We start from the raw sequence: 13127 nt of genomic DNA on the forward strand, positions 1-13127 counted from the left end.
CTGGATCTGTAAGAAACAGACACGGGGCTGGCTTCACAGTCAAAGGTCTGCCTTTCTCATTTTCACACAACTCCCTGGGAAATTAAATTGAATGCATACAGAAAAAAACTAAACCAAACCAAACACCATCTTCAACAGAGCTTGAAATTAAGTTTGTGCGAGAGCCTCTGGATTGTCCCAAGGGAGGGGGCTTTCCCTCCCTCCCTCCCTCCAAGTGCGGTTTCACCTCCAGTCGGGCCTGAACATAATGAGAGACTGAGAGAAGTGCCTTACCCTGCTTAATAAGATTCATTCTTGCTTGCTCTTTTTCTCTCCCTTTCTCCTCCATGCCCTGTCTCCTGGGGGCTGCACTAGATCCCTGCTGAAAGTACAGCAAAGTGACTTTGGGAAGCTTTGCCTTGAAAATGCAGGGCCCAAGGAGGGGAGGAGCAGCTGGTGGAACACAGTGATACCAGGCTGGGTGCTCATACAGTGCTGGTCAATGTGCCTTTTCCACTGCCCTCCTAGTCCCCAGGGTTTCCATTAAGGGAAGAGGAAGGTAGCATTAGTCCTTCTGCAGGTGGAATCTGTCAGCCAAGCAGAGCTGTTCCTCATTTTTGGGGGGTGAGGTGGTTTTAAACCATGACACTGTGTTTTCTGGTGAGGTGGATGTTTCAGGTACTTTGGCCACAGCAGTTCTTTCTCAGCCTTTTGCAGGATCTTGGCTTGTAAACTGCACATTGTTCTTCTAGCAACACCTTTGTGAATGTGATTTTTTTATTACACAGGTATCAATTTGGCTTGTGTTCTAGTATGCTAAATTTTTAGCAAGGCTTCCTCAGAAGAGTCTTAAAACTGCTTCCATGTTTTTGGGAGGTGAGTGCCCTGTTGTTAAAAAACCCAGATAGCTGATGTCGTGTACCTTGGACCAGTGACAGAGTAAATTAGTGAAAGCATTAGAAACAGGAACTGGATATCCAAGCTTCTCCCAGGCTTGTGGAATAGCCAGAAGTGGGCTCCTGTCAAATAGACATTTCACTAAGACAGCTTGTGGCACCCTTCCCTTTGGGATGGAGAAATGACTGCCAAAAAAATATGTTTTGACCATCACTCACTCACTTCTGAGGCATGGTCAGCACCTCTGCAGAGCAATCTCAGTAGGGATGGGCACCGTGCCCAAAATGGCTGCTAGAGATGCCATGAGACTATGGAGTTTAGGCTACAGTCTTCTGTCTCCTATTTCCTTTATCTCCATGATGCAGGCACTGGTCTCAGGGACCTGAAGTGTTTTTGCTTGACTTTCTCTTGTAACATTTAGGTCAGATGAAGAGTGAAATGAATAGCCTTGAAATGAGAACGACTAAAATAGATACTTTTCCCATTATAGGTTCTGCTGTGTTTTCCTGGAAAAGAAGTAAGCACTTAGGCTGCAGACAAGACAATGCAATATCATACTATTCACATCATATTTAATAATGCTCTAGTACCATTCAATATAAATAAATAACCATTAAAAAGTACTTTCTCGACATTCTCTTTTGTTCATCAATAGTATTTTCTGCAACAGGAAAGGTTAGTAATATTCATTGGTTGGTGAGTTGGATGAATCTCAGAGAACATGAGTATCAGTACTGATATGCTAGTAAAAACCAGGCGCTAGGATGCCTCTTCTTGTGTTTAAATACTTCAGGCTTGTTCTGTGGCTTCCCTCCTTACTGCACTCACTTCCCCTGAAGCCTGTAACCCCGATGCTGCTGCTGTCCTGGGCTCTCCCACCCAGCTCTGCTGGTGAACAACCATCTTGTGGTGCCTGTTACTTGCCATCCTTAGCTGATATGCCTTGGCCAGCAGCAGTCCTTGCTGTCCTCAGGCTGCCCTACAGGGAAAAGAGTATTTGTGCTGAACAGGCCCACATGTCTGCTAGCCTGGAATATCAGCTGCATACATTCATGCTGTCCATACAAGGTCTTGGTTCTGCACAATGTAGTGACTGACAGAACTTCTTGGTTCACAAAAGGTCTGCTCCACAGGGCCAGGCTGGGGCAAGAATGGAGATGGTGCAATAGGGCTGGTCTTGAGAGCTGACTCTGACCAAGACTGAACTGACAGCATAGTACATACAGAAGGAGTAATTTTGCTTTCTTATAAGGAGGTAGAGAGAACAACTCTCTAAAAACGTGTGTGGCGGCATCTGTCGCAATGGGAATAGATCCTTGCTACAAACACTCACTGTCAGTGCCTAGACCCTAGGTAGGACCTGTGTGAGATTAAAGGCCAGAGAATTAATCACCACATCTCCTCCTGTTCATACGGGCAGAAACTTTGCCCATCTCAGAGGAGAAAATGGAGGATCATAAATCAACTCCTTTATCCCCTCACTCTTGCTCATTCATTGAAACATCAAAAAAGGGGACTTAGTCTTGGGTTAATGCTGGGTAGAAGCACTGAGCCCACCTGTGTGGTGGCAGGATGGGTTGGCAAAGCCCACTGGAGTGCAAGCCCTGCTACCTTCTGCAGAAGGCAGGACAGAAAGCCATGACAAATGCAGAGTGAAAAGCATTCTGTGGATGCTGGGCTTCCTTCATGTTAACCAGTGCCAGTATGCCATACCCTTGCTCTGTAAGACCTTTCTAGGGTCCAGAGAAGACACTGTTCTCAGCCCATTCAGTATTTTCTTCATGTTGAGACAGCTGGCAGGGTGGGCCTGTACTGCTGGTGTGTTCATCCAGACAGACCCTGGCCTTAGTCTCACTAAATGCAGTCTCCATTTCTCTAATTGATGCCTATTCTTTGATTTCTTCTGTCTCTCTCTCTCTGAAAGGAGGCATCTCATCCCCTTTGCCCCTCCCATACTTTGGCCCCCTCCTATAGCAGGATGTGTGGCTGCTCCTTTTCCATTGAAGGAATATGGATCAACTCCCTCTCTCAGATACCCTTCAAAGAGCCCCCTTCATGGAGGCTTCCTGAGATCCCATGGGGACTGTCTGCTCAGTGAGGCAGTCCTTTGCTCATGTTTTTACCTCACTGTGATTGCTTGGGAGCCAGAAACTTAGTGCCACCCATGTCTGTTGCATAAAGGAACTGTAATTTCCTTCGCTGTACTGCCCCCCTTGCTGTGTTTCTGATTATTTTGCCAGTTTAAGATACCATTGTAAAGAAACCCCAGGGAGCCCAGAACACACGACATTCATTGGCGATCACCAAGCTCTACTGTTCTGAGGCAAGGGGGAAAATATTCTTTCTTCATGAATATGTCACATGACCTAAGCTAAAAACCAAAATTAAACAAGGAATAGGCAGAGAAGAATTCTAGTATAAATAAATCAAAAAATAAATAAGATTCCTGCTAGCCCAGAATTTCTTGGGCAAGGGATGACTCAGTTGCTTACAACTTCCTCCCAGCTGTGACATCCTTGATGTGTTTTGAATGCCTAAAGCCTTGTTTCTCATGGCCTGAGTGAAGAATGTTTTAAAGATATGCTCAGACAGGTTTCTGGGTCATTCAAGGAATCTTCCTGGAAAAGTCACAGCGACACCACTCCCCACGCACACATATGGTACCAACACTTGTGCTTTTAATCCAGTGCATCTTTCCTTCGGTCCTCATTTGCACCTCCTGTTTTGTAGGCTGCCTCCCACCTGGCCGTCTTCCTGTTTTATTGAGGGAAAGGGAAACCCTTCCACATGACACTGACTCCTCTCTCTTCACAGCACCACATACTCCTCTCAAAGTTCAGCTGGAAAACCTTGCCACGCTTGTTATTTCAGTTGTCTTGTATGTGTTCAAGATAGGTATCCCGGTGATGTCTCCAAATTCCTTGATGTTCTCACAGCAGATGAGTGCAGGCTGAGGGTTACTCTTCTCCGAGCACTTTTCACCCACCTCCCTCTCAGAGAGTTGTCTTCCTCTCTGGAGGTCTAGGAAGCAAGTCCATGCACATGATTTGAGGCTACTGAAGCACCTGATAGTGCTGCAGCAGGCTTCCAGGCTTTGAACACATTCAAGTCCACCCATCTTTGCCCCTGCTTTCTGGTCTCTGCAGCAAGACACGGAGGCATGGCCTTTGAGGTACAGTACCTGCCGTGTCTCCCTGAGCAGGAGAGGAACTTCATCCAGAGGGCTCTGTGCCTGGGGATCTGAGATGGCGTTTTCCAAAACAACTTTAAGCAGGGACAGTTCAAGATCTGAGCTGAGGGATAGGTACCAGATCCTCCCTGAACTCCCAAACCCCAAATGAGGTTCTTCAGCACAGCTTCCTCTCCAGCACTGAAGGCTGATCTGTGTACATATTGGAGTGCATCCCTCAGAGGGAGGGACTCTCGTGCTAGCTTTACTTTAAAGCTGTTTTGAGAGCACACCAGCCTCAGGCCAACAAGTCCATGTTTGTGCTTTAGTGACAACTCCTGTCCTTGAACTACTGCAGCTCACAGCTGCTGTACTGAAGCTCAGGTTTCACGAAATGCCAGGAGAGACCTTTGGTGGCACCTGCACCTGTCCTGGATTTCAGCCTCTGTGCTGGCACAGCTGAGAATGAAGATCACATCTAGTAAGTTATAATGAATGGTTAAAAGTACAGGGCCCAGTGGGGAAGGGAAGCACTCCTCTCCCAGGTGGGAAGGATCTCAGGGCACCACATCAGCTCTGTCCCTCCTTATTACCACCTCTTTGGGCAGTGGAGCTGTTTGGAGTGATGACATTTGGGGGTGTTTATCATCCTCCAGCTGTGGAGCAGAGCACTGGGCAGGACAGGCAGGGTGCACAGCTGCTACGGTTGCTGATGGACTTCAGGAACAATCACAGCCCTCTGCCTCTGTCAAAACAAACACAAGGTGAGGTAAGAAGGTGTAAATACAACATCCAGTGTAACAGGACTATCCCCTGGCTCAGACAAACACCTTGCAGGCATCAGTAAACAGGTTCCTCAACCACACTGTGCATGGCTTTGGGCTGGGGTATGGCTGAAGAGCTGCTTGTTCTATCTGCACTAGAGTCTTAGCTGGGAGATTTTTATTTACGAATTAGATAAAGTTTCTGACAGATTTTTTTTGTCTGCACTTTAAGTCATTATTTTAACTTCTTTGATAATTTTTTTAAAGAAAGAGTAGGAGGATGAGATCTGAGAATCTCTATTCAGTCTGTCTGGAAGCTCTGAAATGCAGATGAACCTTCTCTGTTTCCAAATTTCACAAGGCAGCAGGAGTCCTATGCTAACCTAAGCACATTCTTCTCTTTTGGATGCCTGTAAATAAAAGTTAGCAATAAGAATAGGTAGTTTTTATAACACCAGTCTTCTGTGATAGTTTTCAGGACTTTAACAAAGAAAAATACGAGGTGAAATTGATTTCCATCTCCTGTTCTCAGAAGCCAAAGCCTGTGTTTCGAGGGTGTTTCAATACAGTCGGCAGGGATGTATGCTGTGACAGCTTTTGGCTGCTCTGTCTCAAGCAGCCATGCACATGGTCCAGCTAGAGATCAGGAGAGTACCAAATCCCACACCAAGCAATGTCTGCCTCACTCACATCTGCAGGATTTAAAGGGAAGGAGGGCTCTGGGAGGTCTTGGACTTAACTGGCTTGATCTGATCCTCAAGGAGGACTAATTGGCAGGAGGGAAAGATGGAAACATTCTTCCTATTGTGTCTAAGAACTGAAGATCCTCAGGGGAGCAATTTTGCCTCTTTTTTTTCTCAGCACTGGCTTATCTAGATCATGCCTATCAAGGCTCTGAAGCTCAGCAGCCTTGATAGTAAGGACCTGCAAAACACTGTAGCCTTCAGCAGAGATCTCAGTGTAAAATTTTAAGAGAGGCAATCTAAGGATTTTGCTTGATTGCCCTTGATTGTCAAGCAGTTTACCTTGCATGGAGTAGATGCCACCTGCCAACTTGGTGAGTCAGAGCAGCTGCCCCCACATGACAGACAGTGGTGCAAAAGGGATCGTGGTCAAATTCACTGCTAATGCAAGTGCAGAGATCCTTCAAAATCTGCAGGGCTGACCCGGCCAACAATCTGCTTGGAACAGTTGGAGAGGATGGCTTGGATAAAGGTGCAAGTCCTGCTGGTGAATCAGTGGCAGTGTCTTAATCTTTTGAATGGTTGCTTTCCTTTCCTTTCCCACAACAAGTGACTCATGGGGAGCCATGCTCATGAGAATCCATAGCTGGTGCATTGCATTTCTTGTGGAGGCTGGCTGAGCGTTTGGCCAGGGAGGGAGGTGAGGACTAAAGTGCCCATCCATAAATGGCACATTTGTGAAAACATCACATCTGCACTCTGCATCTCCATTGGAGCAGTCAGCCCTTCCTCTGGCAAGCAGGCAAGGAGGGTCTAATCTATCTGAGATTTATAGCCCTGCTCATCCTTTACAAAGTAGGTGATTCCTCCAGACCAGTTAACTGGACTCTGAGTCCTTATGAGCTGAGTTTGGGCAATCATAGCTTTAGACTACTGCAGGCCCAGCAGGGATGAGAGTGCAAAATGAGCCTGCTGCTGCTAGTGGATCTCACAGAAGTGCTGGTGAAAAGAGGAGCTGCCACCTAAGCACAGGTATTGTGCATCATTTATGGGTTTCCAGGATATCTGAACTATTAATAAAAAGCTGTCAGAAATGGTACAGGGTTTGTGTGCTGTAGGAGGTTCAGGTAGGCTACCCCAGGGTCCCTATGGTGGCACCAGGTGTCTGTGCTCAGGTGCCTGAGTCCTGTCCCTTCCATCTGCTGCTGGGTGTGCAGGCACTAGGCTTGCTTTGCACTATTTGTGTGGCTGTCACTCAGAGATGATGAGGTGCTGTGGAAATGTTGAGTGCAGCTACTAGTGATGCACACAGGAGATCAGTGCAGGAGTTGAAATACTCATGACTGCCTGTAGGAAACCTGTCAGTTTTATTTTCACTGGTACAGCTGAGCTGAGGTGTATATTGGGGTCAAAACTGAAAGCAGTCCTGGAATATCTTCTAAAGAAGGACAAAATCATTCAGCATCCTGTGTCCTGACACAGATACAAGTCATTTCAGAAAGAGCTGGGTACTCTGAAATTGGGATACTTTTATTCTTTTGGGACTTTTGGGATAGGAGTTTGCCATTGAGATCAGAGGGCATGGCATCTGGCAGAGGAGGTCATAGCTCCTCTGAAGCCTGTTCATCATCAATCTCTTTCTAAGAACATATCAATGATCTCTGATACATTCCTGCCGTCACCTGTGGTGGTTGCCATAATCCACCATTCTGCTGCTGAAACTGGCTCTGTCCTAGCTCTGGTAGCATTGGTAGCACCTCAGACTGAGAGAGTCTGTGTAGGCTGTGCTTTGCCAGTTCCTGTTCTGAGGTGCTCTAAGTAAGCATTCCATCAGCCTTTCCCTGCTGCACCCACACCACAGCTGTTCATGCAGGATAAAAGGTGGATGCCTGAAGCACTATAGAGGTGGCAGGGCTGCTGGGACGAAAGGCTGCCTGCAGGAGTGGGATCTCGTTCCACGCTGTAGGACAACTCCCACACCAAAGGGAGTTTGGAGCTGGATTAAAGAGTCCAGGGGCAAGGAATCTGGCTTGTCATTAATACTGAGTGAAACTGGGGGATTCTGCTGTCACTTTTCTCTCTGTCAGGCAAAACTCCCACATGGTCTGCAAGGAGGCTTGAATGAGTAAGAAATACAGACCATACATGGATAAAGATGAGAATCTACTTCTTGTCCAAAGGGTGGCATGGTGAATTACTGGAGCAGTTACATATGCAGTTTTTGAGGAAATAATAGTAGAAATAAGGAAACAGGTACAGATTATTTGCCTTGCTAAAAACAATAAAGACAAAGATACTCACACCCTGGAGCTGGCTCTCTGCTTACACCTCTACTCTGGGGTCTGTAAACCCACGCTTGCCTTCATTAACCAGAGTGGGCCTCTCAGTTCTTGTGTGCCAGACCAACACCTAGAGGGAATCACAAAGAGTTCAGGCATTCTGACTGCCATGGAAACAACAACAGTACTGCACCCATTGATCGGATGGCATCCTCAGAAACCTGAGGCTCACAGCTGTTTGAAGCATGTCATTCAAAGGGCTTGATCCTGGGAGACACTTCATGGGCACATGAAACAGTGACAAGGAGGAGGGATCATTCTTGACCAAAATTCCAGGCTCAACCCCCTGCCAATCCTGGATTTTGGAGAAGCAATCTGGGCACAAATTGTACATCTGAGACTCTTTAATAACAGAGAATGCACAGCACTGCTCCTCAGCTTTCTCTGAGCTTCACATCTGTGAAGAATTTAGCAGGCTTTGTCCATCTGTCTGTCCCAGCATCATTTGGCACTGACATGTGCCAGCACAGGGCAGGCACACTGGAAGGTGGAGGGGTGTGGCAGGAGGCTGTAAAAACAGCCAGGACCCAGCAAGGAGACTGTATCTTCCAGATTTCTTGTCCTACTCACCTTTGTGCAGTTGGCTGCTTTGGGCTCCAGCCCGTCCATAGTCACTAGATCCTTCAGCAGACTGGTTTCCTGGTAGCCTCCTTTAACTCCCTCCAGCTTGAAACTGGCATGAGGCTTCTCCAAAATCAACTTGATGCTGATAGCAAATCCGGCCATGTCAATAGCAAAGGGCCGGTTAGGGTCAAAGACGGTTTTCCAGCCCACCACCTTCCCTGCTGGGCTCACTTTTGGGGATTCATATCGCAGCCCCCCGACAAAAGCCACTGGCCAGACTGAGACCCTCCTTGTGTAGCGCATCTGTGTGCCAGAAAGAGACAGTGCTGTGAGAATTCGACCCCACCACGTTTGTCCCAACCCCTTAGTGCACCATCCTCTGCTTTCATTGGCACCTGTCCTCCCCCATTGACTTCCTAGGCAACCACACTGCTCTAGGCAGCACAAACTCTACTTTACCTGTGCTGCTGCTTGAAGAGCTACAGCTTCCACGGCCACGAGGCAAGTTTTTAGCACATTATTCTCTGAACACCAAACTCACTGCTTTTTTGTGCCCACATTCAGTCCCTCAGAAGAATGAAAACCTCTGGTTTTCTCATCCCATTTGCACTTTCACCTTTTTGTTATGGTAGAATTTTATCATTTTTGTACTTCTGTACTTTTGTACTACTACTTCTACCAGGCCTCTAGCTCTGTATTATCAGCTCCACTCACTCCACCTTCACACTCATGCAAGTAATCTCCCTCCCTGACTGATTAATCTTCATCCTCACCTATTGCAATTTCTCCCCCTACCTCCTGCCTTGTTTTTCCAACCATGGCTACTGCCTTAAATTGTGGAGGTTTATTGAAATTGTCAGAAAGGACCTGGAAAGAAGTAAGAAAGGATGAGCTTAACAGAGACCTAACAACTCTGAAAACTGGAAATATGTTCTGATGCATAATTCTGCTCTTCAAGTGGCTTAGTACAGTTTGGCTTAAATGGGTGACAAGGGAGTTTACTGGATTTTTGCAAGTTTACAAGGGCTTGGCAACTCACAAACGCCAGGTTTCCAGCAGAAGTCTGGGCAAGCTTCTGTGATCCCAGAGGCACAGCCCTGTTGTGGCTGGAACTTGAAGAACTGAAGGGCAGTCAAGGAGAAAGTCAGACAACTTTTCTATCATCCCTTTCTATCATCTCTTCCCAACAACAGTGCAGATTTATGCCTTTCCAGAAGTTTGTCTTTGGTGCTTATTTAAACTTGGTCAGCTCTCCCTGAGGAGATGCATAAATTCTGAGGTATGTATCCTGTGTTCCCTGGCAGGGAGAACCCTAGCTGGTGCAATGGTGTGTGAGTGGCTGTTCACATCTGCAGCCTATAGCATGGCAAATGTGTTTTTTGCCCTTTCAGCCCTTTAGAGCACTGGCTACTGGGTTTACATAACTACAGGCTTGCATCTGTCCTATACCCAGCTGCCACTGCATGCAGAGTGGGTGAGGTCTTTGCAAGTACAACTGGGCTTAAGAGGCTCTGCAGCTCTATCCTGCTTTTCTGTCCCATGTAATTTTATGTCTCTTACCTCCTCAAAGAGCTCCAGGCTGTAGGTGTTATCATCATCGGCAAAATAGACTACCCCTTCTGGTGGTGCGGTGTTGCTGAAGCTGTCCCTCAGCCAGTGCAGCCCCAGGTTCCTCTGTAGTGTCCCTCTTGGGGTGTGGGATGGGATCCAGGACAGACCCAGCTTCAGGCTCTTGGGTGTCTCTACGTTGAGGTGGGTGAAGTTGAGCCCAGCCTTCTCCAGCAGGTTGGATACAAGGTTGGTCCTCCGTGGAGAGTCCTCCACCACCACCCAGTGCAGGTTCTGTACGTGGAGGAAGGTGTTGGCCAGACGGGTCAGCTCAGCTTTTTGCACTGGCCGGGTATAGGTAGGGGTGATAACAAAGATAGTTGGCAGGGTGTCTGACCATGGGGGAGGCCTGGAGTACACATAATTCTGGATGATTTTAGGCGTTGCCCCTACGCTTTGCTGCTGCCGAGTGCATGATGAGAAGCCTTCTTCTCTCAGTGCAGATGTACCATTAAGGAGAACTTTAGAGGTCACGTTCTCGTCTGTCTCTTCTGGGGCAAAAGGAAGGAAGAAAGAGGAAGAAAAAGAAGATGTCAGAGGACTAATAACTGTTGGGCCGCCTCCTGTCCAGGGAGGCACACATCTGTCTGGAGTTAGTGCTTAGCACAACAACATCCTCTTCCCAAAGCCAGCCTAAGGTGCATGTTTAATGTGCTCTCAAGAACACTTTATGTTCCTGCTGTTGGCAGACCCCGAGGGGGCTTTCAGGCAAGTTTGTCTTTGTTTAACCCATCCCATGAGAGAGCATCTCCTGCTCAGGGTTCACACCAGAAATCACCACAGCCACCAGCACACCAACAGCAGACCTTTTGCACTTACTTCTCAGCAGGCTGAGGTAGTGGGTGGTTGGATACTGGTGCCACAAGGTTAGGAGAAGAGCCCATGGCAAGGCAATCAGGAGCGTGGTAAGAAGGTTACGTCTCCTCAGCATGCTGCAGGGAGCTTCCAATGCCCAGGCATCTCTCTACCTTTCAGAAAAGAAAAAAGAATAAGGCCTCCGAAATATCAGACACCGAAAATGCAGGGAGGCACGACAAATGTTTGGCCCTGATCCAGCAAAGCGTTGTCTAAGTTTACAAGGAGCTCCATTAACGTTGCAGGTCCAAACCATTATCCAGCTTTGGTGCTATTGAATAGAAACTTTTAGCTATTTCTATTGCTATAAAGAACCTCCCACTATTCCGTGATGAAACCACTGTCCTTGACTTAGGGTTGTTCATGTTGCTGATTCTGAAGTCAGAGATGACTGCTACTTGCCTCATCTTCAGGACTTATGCTCATCCCTGAGCTCTGTGGTGACCATTTCATTTGCTTCTTTCGTACAATTTTTTAGAACTGTTTGCAAGATTTGTGTGCTTGAACATGGAACTGGACAAAACAGTAGATGTCAGGCATTCTCTAGATAGCCAGCATCTCTTTACACTTCTGCAGTGTTAATTCATCCTCCTCATGCAGGTGCATTGAGGAAATCAGGCATGCACGCTATCACCTACTAAGTGTTCCATGAAATCCCTGCTGTGGCGATTCCACAGTGCTGGTGTTGCCTGCTGAATGTTCAATTATCCCACATCCCTTTCTACTTCTGGTTTGCAGTGTTTGGCCATTGCAGCATTTAGTTTAAATCACAGACTTTGGAGTACCCACCAGGCCCTACCAGGTCCTCTTGCACTCCTAGGCTGAAGGCATTTTGAGGGAAGAGAGTGATGGCATCATGCTGATACAAAAGATTGAAAGGAGGTTCAAATTGGTTGGCTCTAAATTCCTCCTCTGCCAGGGATTTTTAAGTGTACTGAACTCTGCCAGTCAGCTAAAACCAAGGTCCTCAAAGGCATGCAGGCACATATTGTTCAAAGGCAACTCCTTGCCCAGGATTTGGGTCCAGCAGCTCATCTGTCCAGAGGGGAAGGATTGCCTTGCTTCAGAGTTAGAGAATTGTGTGAGAAGAAACATGACAATTGGTCTAAAAGGGCTCTGCACTTACAGCAGCCACAGAGTACTCCTGGAAGATATTAGGACATGCTATTCTAAATTCATCCTCTGGGACCTTCTTAGAATCTGTCTTTAATTGTTTCTCTGACATTTGACCTTGGTGTCCTGAAAAAACAAGGGTTATGCAATTGCAGGGCTCGTCAGTGCCCTACCACCAATAGCTGTCAATCCTATTTCAGCCAAATCTGACAGAAGACTAGCATGTCTCAGCAAGTCCTCTGGCTGGCAAGTGGATGTTCATAAGCCCACCTAAGGAAATTACTGCAACACCAGCTCATTCCTTGTTAGACACCAATGGTACCGTGCTGGAGCAGTCCCTTAGGGTAATGTATTCCCACTGACTGCTCCCCAAGCCAACCATTAATGGTGATAATATCTAACATTTCTTACCTCCTCCTTGGGAAGCACCATGGTGAGCATTTCACTACTTTCAAGCTATAAAAAACTGATGATGAAGTGAACCAAGGAGCCTGTGTGGCCAGGGGCACACAGGAGTGTTTTGGTGATGTGAGCAGGAGCTTTGTGCAGCAAACGTGCTGGCTCTGCTTAACTTCACTGCTTTTTGGTGACTGGGTCTGGGCCAGGTACAAGAGTGTCCTTGAAGCTTTAGTGCCAAAGGCATGGGTCTTTGGTAAGCTACAGATCCAGGCTGGGCGCACGGCAGGACGATGTTACCCACACCAAGGACTGCTTCCCCTACAGGAAATCCTTTCTCTTACCAGCAGTGTAGAGTAAAGCTTCCCATCACTCATGGCTGTGACAACAGACAGAGCCACAAAAGAAGTCCAAGGATTGCTATTAACAACTGCAGATACCTAGGTCCACCCAGGCCCTGGCTCAGGGTCATCACAGCTCCTGGATTCCTCCAGTATGCTTGCAATTACAAATGTCCCTGCACCAGAGTCAGGCAGCCAGTGCTTCTTCCCTTTAATAAAAGGCCTTAATTAGACACAGTTTCTATGCAGCAGACCTGCTACTGCTGCAAACTCAGGTTACTTCTGGAGGGAAGGAGAGGCAGCCGTGTTACCAAGAGAGCACAGAGGAGAGTGGATCGGGGTTAGAAGAATTTTTCACGAATTCCCTTTCTAGTTCTTTCTCCTCCTCCCTCTTCCAGCCAGCCCTGTTGATGGTTCCC

At 47.3% G+C, this 13127-nt stretch overlaps 1 protein-coding gene across 2 annotated transcripts; it reads right to left on the reverse strand.

Moving 5' to 3' along the window:
• Nucleotides 1–1428: 1428 nt before the first annotated feature.
• On the reverse strand, nucleotides 1429–10992 carry LOC103613893 (galactosylgalactosylxylosylprotein 3-beta-glucuronosyltransferase 1). 2 transcript variants are annotated; one of them, XM_017731912.1, is made up of 5 exons: nucleotides 10823–10992; nucleotides 9956–10491; nucleotides 8402–8698; nucleotides 7794–7901; nucleotides 1429–4790 (listed from the first exon to the last, which is right to left on the reverse strand). In XM_017731912.1, the coding sequence occupies exons 1-4, from the start codon at nucleotides 10932–10934 to the stop codon at nucleotides 7815–7817; spliced, it is 1032 nt and encodes a 343-aa protein (XP_017587401.1). In that variant the 5' UTR covers nucleotides 10935–10992; the 3' UTR covers nucleotides 1429–4790; nucleotides 7794–7814. The 2 variants fall into 2 exon arrangements, with proteins under 2 accessions (XP_017587401.1, XP_008629972.1); XM_008631750.2 differs by having other exon boundaries at nucleotides 9956–10494; nucleotides 10823–10991.
• Nucleotides 10993–13127: the final 2135 nt, after the last annotated feature.

Source organism: Corvus brachyrhynchos, unplaced genomic scaffold, assembly GCF_000691975.1.
Source record: "Corvus brachyrhynchos isolate BGI_N302 unplaced genomic scaffold, ASM69197v1 scaffold3, whole genome shotgun sequence".
In the NCBI taxonomy this organism is placed as follows: Eukaryota; Metazoa; Chordata; class Aves; order Passeriformes; family Corvidae; genus Corvus; species Corvus brachyrhynchos.

What these genes read in the sequence shown, in the direction of transcription:
- LOC103613893 (XM_008631750.2), bottom strand. Translation starts at nt 10,934, where the DNA reads ATGCTGAGGAGACGTAACCTTCTTACCACGCTCCTGATTGCCTTGCCA. An exon ending in GCCTGGAGCTCTTTGAGGAG is followed by an intron (nt 8,699 to 9,955) that starts GTAAGAGACATA and finishes TCTGGCACACAG; the next exon opens with ATGCGCTACACAAGGAGGGT. An exon ending in AAGCAGCCAACTGCACAAAG is followed by an intron (nt 7,902 to 8,401) that starts GTGAGTAGGACA and finishes GATTCCCTCTAG; the next exon opens with GTGTTGGTCTGGCACACAAG.